This window comes from Trachymyrmex cornetzi, unplaced genomic scaffold (genome assembly GCF_001594075.2).
Source record: "Trachymyrmex cornetzi isolate Tcor2-1 unplaced genomic scaffold, Tcor1.1 scaffold223, whole genome shotgun sequence".
NCBI classification, from domain to species: domain Eukaryota; kingdom Metazoa; phylum Arthropoda; class Insecta; order Hymenoptera; family Formicidae; genus Trachymyrmex; species Trachymyrmex cornetzi.
The window spans coordinates 4,672,494-4,682,576 of record NW_017296881.1 but is presented as its reverse complement, the minus strand read 5'-3'; the positions used below and the strand labels follow the sequence as shown (position 1 = coordinate 4,682,576).

General features: G+C 29.2%; 1 protein-coding gene and 1 pseudogene across 1 annotated transcript; both read right to left on the bottom strand.

Annotated features, from left to right (window-relative positions):
- Positions 1–6: 6 nt before the first annotated feature.
- Positions 7–10,083, bottom strand: part of LOC108760191 (uncharacterized) — a 13,243-nt pseudogene continuing 3,166 nt past the window's right edge.
- LOC108760338 (uncharacterized) lies at positions 2,163–4,673 on the bottom strand. Its single transcript, XM_018506222.1, has 4 exons — positions 4,629–4,673; positions 4,423–4,568; positions 4,072–4,204; positions 2,163–2,279 (listed from the first exon to the last, which is right to left on the bottom strand). Exons 1-4 carry the CDS (start codon positions 4,671–4,673, stop codon positions 2,163–2,165), a joined length of 441 nt encoding a protein of 146 aa, XP_018361724.1.

Here is a 10,083-nt window from a genome sequence, read left to right as displayed (position 1 = left end):
CATTCATTAATAAAACTACAATAAAGTATAAAATAAGTTTGATCAATTTTACTGAAGTGCATGGTAAAAATCTTTAAAATATTGTATTGTACCACAATCACCATATTTTCAGGGTAAATTTTAAAAGAAAATTCTCTCCGTGTACCACAGCGGCACTTTCCAAAGACGCCACAAATATTTCACCAAGAATCATATGAAAGGCCTTAGTACCCCTTTGCAATAGAAATAACATCATTTTCTATAACGGAGCTACGTACCACTGAACGTATCTACAAAATAATGATATAAAGAATAATTGTAAAAAGATAAAATATATTTGATAATAATGATCATAATACTCACACACAACACACACAACACAACACACACACGTTTGTTCCACGAGTCGTATTAATTTCTACTGCATATATTCGATAATTATTATTACAAGAATCAAAACAAGTGCTCTCATATAACAATGTGATAAAAATATCTTTCTTACACTGTGGCAAATACGTATTCATTATGATCCGTAATTTCTTGCGCAGTCCAGTTGGATAGGAACAAGTTTATGTAAAGGGTGATTATAATTAAAAGAGGTAGTATAAGTTGCTCAATATTATCACAATACGATGCAGCCTAAAAATTGTGATCTTTGTTACGCATTTACTATCAACTTCCTCAAATCATATTGTTCTATATTGTTCATATTATTCTGTTTATATATATTTGCATAATGAAATATGTTAATAGATTAATGTTATGTTACGTAATGATTAATTTTTTTTATAATTATAAGACATTGTGTATGTAGTATCATAAGAAATACGTATATCGTAGTCATGACTTATGAGAAAAGATATTGGATATAATTATTTTCATAAATGCTTTTAATCTATATATATATACACTCTAAATTTCTTACAGTGAAATCTCACTCTAAGAAAGTTAAAATACAACCTAACCTAACCACCCTTAAAAAAAAAGTGAAAATATTTCACTTCTTAAAAAAGAGTAACAATTTTCACTCTTTTTAAAGTGAATTTTTACTTCAAAGGAGTAAAATGTCATTTTTTTAAAAATGAGATTTTACTCTAAAAAGAGTGAAAATCTTAATTTTTTTTCAAAAAGTTAAATATTTTCACTTTTTTTCAAGGGTGGTTGCATTTTCACTCTCTTGGAGTGAGATTTCACTGCAAGAAATTTAGAGTGTATTTTATAATGAAAAGGTATTTGCTTATTTCTTTTTACTTCCTTGACTCCTCGATAAAATTCTAATGTCACGTAATCACGATTAAATATTAAGAAATTTACCTGAAGAAGATTAAGACTAAGACAAATTACGCCAATTGCTATTTTAAAAAAATGATCCCTCAAAATTGGATATTAAAAAGTCGGTGAACCTTCAAGTATGAGAAAGTACGTGTTATTATAAGTATTAAATAATTCTTATTAGATGTACATGTATTATATAACATGTACTCTTATCAAATATACGTATACTATAACTCCATAACTCTGCGATGAATATCTACAGCATAAATTATTTCCTTATAAATTTTACTTTCATTTTTTAGGTCATCTTTTTGTAAAATATTGATTGCCTGTTCGATACAGTAACTATAAGTAATTTGATCCATATAATTACTTCATCTAAATTCGTTTTAGATGACAAACAAACTATCGTTTATTATTGTATTCATTCTATAGTATTTTATTTATTTATCTGACGATACTAAACATTCCGCAGGTATATGTTGAAGATATGCAAGAATCGTAGTTTCTGTCGCTATATCATTGCGATAAATCCTATGTAATTAGCTGCTAATAATGCGTGCAGCATGATAAAGAAGAAATTTTTCTTGATCAATAAAGTATTCTGTCACAGTGTATATTGAAGGATTTAGTCGAGAATTGTTATTAAGTAGAATAAAGTGTTGAATATATGGCCAAGTTTATAGAAAAGTTAAAGTACTTTTACCGCACATGCCAAACACTGAGAGAAATTTTATAAAGTTATTTATATATATAAATCAAACTTTATTAGCTTTTAATTAAAAAAATTTTTTTCTATTAAGAAAAGATAGAATCTTGTTTTAATTTGAAAAAAAATATACTATTTGTAATTTCGTTTTATCTAATTTTGAAACATATAAAAGACTCAACTACCATTGTCTTACGTATTATTGTAGTTGTATAAAACATTTCACCTTGCTTTCATACTTTTCTATAATAGCGATTTCATTTTCATCTTTTAATTCGTTACATACATCTTGAAGTTGTTCCAGCAAACTCTTTACCTATCGTATCAATGATATTATATTTCTCTTTAAAATTTGGAAATGATTATATAATCAAATGTTTTCTTCATTAATTTTTCGCTATTCTTCATCGATTAGGACCAAATTACCTGTTACTTTCTGTCTTTAGAAATCTTTTTTATGTTATAAATAAAAAGTATAAAGGATCAAGCCATGAAGAACTGAAAAAAAAGAAAAAAACACTCAGGTTAACTTGGTCCTATAACTGATAAGAATACGAAAAAGAATAAAAATTGAACAATTTCATATTTAAAAATTCCATTTATCTGATATTTGATTGATAACGTTCTTACGGTATCGGTGTTAATCCAAAATGAATTATATTTAAATGAAGTGGAAAAAACTTTGAGAATGTGTTCTGAAGTACATTTTAACGTTAATAATGTAAACTGCAAGAAATATTTTACTGAATTAGTTGTGCTAAGCAAGCAATAGCAGATTATTTAATTAGTAAATTGTTCGCTCTTCGCCCCTGTATTATGCACTATGTATTACTTATATACAGTCAGATAGTAAAAAGTGCAAGTAATTAATATTTCTATATAATTGTACACGATAATTTTATTTCAAAAAGACAAATATTACATATAATATAATTATATTAAAGATCTAATAGATATAATTGAAATAACGTTTTGTTTTATATAAATCATAAATAATATTCACTATTCAATAACGTATTTCATTTTTACTTTAATAATAAAATTAAAATCTTTAACATACTTGAAATGTAATAAAAATCTTCAGAGTACCAAAGAATAAAAGTAACCGAAATTGAACGATGAGCGATCGTTGATAAGGCCACAAACCAACGACAAGCAACAGAATTCGGTTGAGGCTAAAATGTCAAGTTGCGAGCACCAATTGATGCCTTTAATGGAAAAGTAGCGACAGACATGTATTTATCCCCTCTTTCCTATTCAGTGAGTGTGACTTTTCTCCTAACACAATTTTTTCAGTAAATTTTCTTTTTCTATCCTATAGTACAATACAAAGCATTATGAAGTACAACTAAAAAAATTAGACCTGCGTAATTTAAGAAATTTTCTTGGGAGAACGTTCATAAATAAACTGTAGGAACACTGGAATAAACGATTGATTTCACACTAAAAGCAATTTAACAGATGTTCTTTTCTCATAGGGAAATGTTCGTACGAGGATTTCTTTCGTGCAAAAGTCGCGCAGCCACAACCGCTACTTTTCCACTTATTTCAATTTCATGATACACTCGTATGATATGTTTGCCTATAAGCAACGCTAAATATTGGCATATCAGATTCAAGTTAGTAAATTACGCAATATTAATATTTAAGTCAAACATTAATGTTTATTTTCTTAAAATCTTCTAACTTTGCACCACTTGTGCTGTTAAAAGGATGAATTTAAATTTAATGCAATAATAACACATTATAAATTTTTGAATATTTAATGTATCAACATGCACATTACAATAAGTAAAATAATAAAAACTATAGAAAATAATTTTGGACAATTTTATTTATTATCTGTATTTTTTTTATTAATTTGGTAGTATCGAAGTCCAAGTTCTATTCATTTAATATCCATATAATACATTGCAACATTATCATTAAAATTCTGTACATATTTATAATCTGGCTAAAAATTATACAGGGCTATAGATGACACGTTATTGATTTGTATAATAAATAAATGTGAAGTAAGAGAATGACGCGCTGACTAGCTGCAATGAAAAATATTTTCTTCAAATGTTTGAAATATATTATCGAATAAATTTGTATTTAATTTTTACCGTGGCGAAGCCTTCTAAGGAACCCACAAATAATCCACCAATCATTATCTTAAAAGTTTTAGTGCCTCTTTGCAATAGGAACAATATTAGCTTCTGTACATGTAAGGGAACTACATACCAGTAACCATTGTATCTATGAAATGACGATTAAACAATCAATATCGATAATATTATAATGATAAAATAAATATTTTTAATTATCTCGTAAATATATATGTATATAATGTATAGTTGTTTTATGAAATATTTCAGCTTTTGCCATAAATTTTGTATTATATTTTGTACTATTAACTCTAACTTGTATTGCAAAAATTTTAACTTTCACGTGTTACATATAAGAATATTTCTTACACTGTAACGAATATACTATTGTTATGATCTGTAATTTGTTGCGCAATATTGGTGGAAAGGAAGGTGTACATATAATGAATATTCAAAATTATAAAGCATTGTATCACTTTTTCGCCAATATATCCAGATGATATCTCTTGAAAAATCTGGAATGCGAGCTATTTATATTTAAAAATATACTTAAAAAAATAAAAGTTCAAACTTACTCGATAAAGATTAAGGCTCGCAAAAACTGTTCCATTCAATATCATAATAAAAAATGTCGCATTAAATGATGATACAGAAATTTGGACAATCCTTCATGGAAAAAATATTAGTAGTTGTATAATATATACAATATGTGTTGTAATATATAGAAATAAATTCAAAGATGAATTCCTTGATCATTTCCGAATAGCAATTTCAATTTGACACTGATATTAGCATTTTATTATTTATTTCTTAATTATCTCTTTTCTGATGTTAAATATTAATGTTCAAATTACAATAAAATATAATTATAAATTTTTTAAGTAAAATTTTTGAAGAAAAATTTTTACATATAAAATTGAGTACAATTTATTTTAAATTAATTTACGGATTTGATAATACTTTACTTCAAAGCTTTGCGATGTATGTCTATGGCATAAATTATGCTCTTGCAAATCAAATTTGCATTTTTGATGTCACTCATTCGTCTAATACCAATTGTCATGGCTTGCTCCATACGATAGCTGTAATAAATAATATATATATTATATATGTATATATGTTTGTATATATACATATATATGTATGTGTATATATATGTATATATATAAAAGGGTGTCTCAAAAATAGGGTAGAAATCGCATTGGGGGCGTAGAATGGGTCAAGGGGAACAAAAAAGTCATATCATTTTCAGATATTTGCTGTAGTTTTCGAATTAAAAAAGGAACCGTCTAAGCCAACGTGCAGTAAATTCACGTATTGTGCATGTTGGGTGCAAAATTTATGCTCTGTAAGCATAAATTTTGCACCTTTTGTGCACCATAGTTCAAAAATCCATTTTCTAGCTTTGTATTTGACATATTTTGTCCACCACATTATAAACCACAATCATATGTGAAAACTAACTCATTTCACCTAATTTATCATATAATTAGTGCGGGATCTTTTTGATAATCATTATCACATTAATTTTCTTACCTGGCAATTTTTAACATTCCACAGACATGTTGCATATACGTTAAAAGCATTGTTCCCGTCGCTAGCATTGCAAGTGATCCTATAAAGAATGCTATATCTGCATGCAGTATAATTAAATAAAAATATGTTTCTTGATCGATGAAGTATTCTGTGACGATTTTTAACGATGGCTGTAACTGGGATTCGTTTACAGAGAACATAGTATCGATTATATGTGGCAAAAATGGAGAAAAGATGAACAAAATATCGGTGAAGATAAAGAGCACTAAAAATGATTTGAAAACAATCGTAAAAAAATTATTAATTAATATTTTTAAATACTATTATATATTTTAAATTTATTTTATTTTAATCTCCCTCAATATATATATGTTTACGATATCACTTGATGTACAGCTATATGGCTAATTCAAGTTTTGTGCGTATAAACGCACTTCATAATCGTTGTCTCTATAACCGGGTACCCACTTCGTACTTTTGAAACTGAACTATACACGTTCAAACTTGTTTCTACGCACAAGAGAATGGGGAGGTCACAACAACCCTTTCCTAAATTCACAGAAAAATTCCTGCGTGGATGCCCGGGTACCCCGGTTATTGAATTTATTGGTTATAGAGACTTTTGGTTATAGAGACAAAGGTTAAAGTATACTAAATATAGATAAAAGATTATAAAGAGAAAGTTATTTTGATTTTGAGAATATTATTTGATCGATATGACATTTTCTATAAAAGTATTTTTCATTTACGTTCTTTATACGGGGTATCCGGAGAGACTTCTCCTACTGCCCACAGGAAGGTAGATGGGATCTAAATAAACATAAAAGTCCTTTACCGTTTAGCGATATTCATAATAATAATCGAGATATTAATGTTTGTAATTGTACCAATGAGAGCGCGCCAACAGAAACGCTCTGGCCGGCGCGGCCGCTCGATGCAGGATGTAAATATATAGGTGTATCATTTTCGTGGATGCCCAATCGTCTAAAGTAAAGAGCCAATCAGAAATCGCCCAGGATGTCAGAATTCAATATGGCTACGAAGTGATATACTGCACTGGGGCCCTATTCTTGAGCACATATAACTAATTTTCCCGTACGAAAATTACAGTTTCTCGATTGTGATCGATCAATTGTATACAGAATTGCTATTTTCGTATGCAATATTTGTTCAGGAATAGAGCCTCTGCTGTACATTTGCGCCACTTCGCTCTGCACTTCTGGGCATTTCTTATTGGCTCACTACGATCGTTACGTCATGACACGTGACATCATATGCGCAATGATACACCTATATAAGGAAAAAATTTTAAGAAAAAGATATCCGAAAGAAATAATATCATTCTCCACCATTCTCTATCGTTTCCTGTTAGGAGAGTATGATTTCATCGGAATACGATAAAATATCAATAAAGACATAATGTTTCATTTTTCATTGTAAGTTTTGTTGGAATCTCTCTTTCTATGTATTAAAAAATCACTGAAAATCTGCCATAGTTAATAATGTATATTTGCGGTAGTAGAAATTCTAAATTCACTATCGCATAATTATCAAAAGAGCTCTTTGTTGTTAACCGTATCAACGATATTTGACATGACATTGTGCTCTCGAAGTATAATTAATTATGGTAGGCGGCTCATCATAATCTATTATAAAATCAACAGGAAACGATAAGGAAACGATAGAGAATGGTGGAGAATGATATTATTTCTTTCGGATACCTTTTTCTTAAATTTTTTTTATTTCGATTTAGAGAAGCGACTACGATAGAAATTAATTAGATTTTCCGTAGATTCCCATAGGTTTCATCGCTTTCTCTCTTTCGACATTTTTATTCATCGAAGTTTATGGTTTGTATTTGTCCAATTTTGGAGTGTTATTAATACATATGTAATCGCGAATGTGCGTAGCCGCGAACTAAGGTACTATAAACGTGAGTATTCGCAAATCCGCCATTTTTACTCCTTTCCCCTATCCTTGCTCTGTTCCCACTGAGCTAAGAAGATTATCGTTGTTACGGTTGTTATAGGTTGTAGCTTCTAAGCTGTTGGAAACAAGCAAATTCCTTGAAGGAATGAAAGCAGCTACAAAATTTCAAACAACAAATACAAATCATAACTTGTAATGACCATAATCCGTCACAGAAAAGGAATAAAAATGGTGGATGCGAATACTTACGTCTCTAGTGCTCTAGTGAGACGTGTGATGCCGGGCGCTAAGCAATGGCGAGCTTCCCCCCTTGCCTCTCCAACGCACTGCCGGCGCATCCATCGTTTGACAAACTGGACCACGAGCGGCCGGAGCGTGTTACTGTCAGTGCGCTCTCATTGATACAATTGCAAACATTAATATCTCGATTATTATTACGAATATCGCTAAACGGTAAAGGATTTTTATATTTATTTCGATCCCATCTACCTTTCTGTGGACGGAGGGAGAAGTCTCGCCGGACATTATATGAGTTTAAGGATGGTTACACACTGGAAGATATTGCATACATTTCAGATGGTAACAAAGCAATGTGTACATGTGATATAATTTAATGTAATATCACCATACACACGTAAAATCGATTAGTTAATTTCTTAAAAGAATCAACTCTTATCATTCATAATTACGAAATTTGAAATACTGTGTACAACCACAAATAGATTATTCAATAAAAATGTAACTTGAATTTTTTAATGAAACCTGCATATTTCTTGTGTAATGAAAACTGAGAGATTGTCTTACGCGTAAGTATTTCAGTGTAACGTTTTGCGATGTTCCAATACTTTTCTATAATGGCAATTTCATTTTCGTCTCTTAGCTCATCGTAGGTATTTTGGAGAAGTTCTAATAAGTGTTTTACCTGTCAATGATTTTCTATGCTACTTGTTATGCGGAAGTTGATATAGACAAATGTAATATACTCTCTAAATATCTTGGAATAAAATCTCAAAAAGAGTTAAATTACTGCCACTAAAATAAAAACAGTGAAAAATTTGCAGCACTCTTGAATAAGAGTGGCAGAGATTTTCCAATTTTTTTTAGTAAAATTTACTCTAAAGGAAAGTAATCTTGCTCCTTTTTTTTAAAGTGAATCTCACTCCAAAAAAAAGTGAAAATCAGTCACTCTTATTCAAGAGTGCAAATTTATCATTCTTTCTCAATAGTGGTAATATTTTAACTATTTTAGAGTATGAGATTTTATTCCAAGAAATTTAGAGAGTACACACAACATGCATTTATTTAAATAAAATATATTTCTTATCGCTTACAACATCCATGTTAAAGTTGAATGAGAGATATGGTATCAAGAAGAGATTAAAGAAGAATGTGACAGATAAAATTTCAATGGTTAATTGCAAATCATATTTTGAGGTCGCAAATGTTGTAAACTACGGGAAATGATTTTGTTGAATTATTTATATAAAAAAAGTAACACTATTTTGTCAGTAAATAGAAAGATTGTAATTATTAATTGTTTTTTTTACGTACAACAATATTATACATTGAACATAAAGCACCAAATCTAACTATACGTACGTTATAATAATAATATAACAAAAATTTATTACTTTATAATGTATAAATAAATTTAGATATGCCAGATCGCTATTAATAACAATATGACAACTTATTAATTATTCATGAATTATTGTTATTAATAAATAAGAACGTTTCTTATAAAAAAATCTTCTAAATACTATGCATTCATTTACCTGAAATACAATAAAACTTCCCAGAATTCCGTAATGCAAAGTCAATTGTAGTCGAACGAGTTTGGATTGTTCATAAGGCCATAAACCAGTAGCGAGCATAAGAATTCGATTGAGACTAAAGTATCGATCCTTCGCGTAAGTCATCTCTTCGAGGGTAGTAACACATATGACTGCGAAAAAGTGGGGAACATTCTGTCCATCCCCTCTTTTCGATCGATTGATTGAATGTTCCTTCTTTTAGCGTAAATTTTACTATTAAACTTAACGTTACTTTTACAGTAAACGTTAAAGAACGTTCAAACTGCACTTCTAATTTTGCAGTACTTTTCTTAAAGAAGTCTACTATTAAGCGATCGATGCGATGTATAAGGAAAATTTTTCCCACAAAAATGAAGAAAAAAAGACATTCGTGAAAAAAAATATCCACATAAATGCCACGCTGGCAAATTCTGTTGTTTTCGCTGCAGTAACTTTATTTACTTAGGGTAAACTAGGATATTATGGCCATACGGAAAAGATAGCCGTAGGCCATAATTTCTCCGATAATTGATAAAAAGTGCATTTTTATAGTCATTCTTAAAGATAATCAATATTTTATACAGTAGTTCATATGAGTACACTGTTCAAAATAACAATATTATAAATAGTATCTAATATTTTTTTCTTTCGACTATCTGCAAAGTTTTGCACGTGTTTGCTAAAAACTGTTATAATGTCTAATAAATTACAGTTAAACTGCCATAATCAACATTACATACACAATAAAAGTACGTAAATTGCAAAGTGACCT

Excerpts from the sequence above, each read along its gene's own strand:
- LOC108760338 (XM_018506222.1), bottom strand. The coding sequence starts at position 4,673 with ATGATATTGAATGGAACAGTTTTTGCGAGCCTTAATCTTTATCGA. Across the intron at positions 4,205-4,422 it reads AATAGTATATTCGTTACAGT|ATACAATGGTTACTGGTATG; the intron begins GTAAGAAATATT and ends GTCATTTCATAG. Across the intron at positions 2,280-4,071 it reads CCTTAGAAGGCTTCGCCACG|GTAAAGAGTTTGCTGGAACA; the intron begins GTAAAAATTAAA and ends TTGATACGATAG.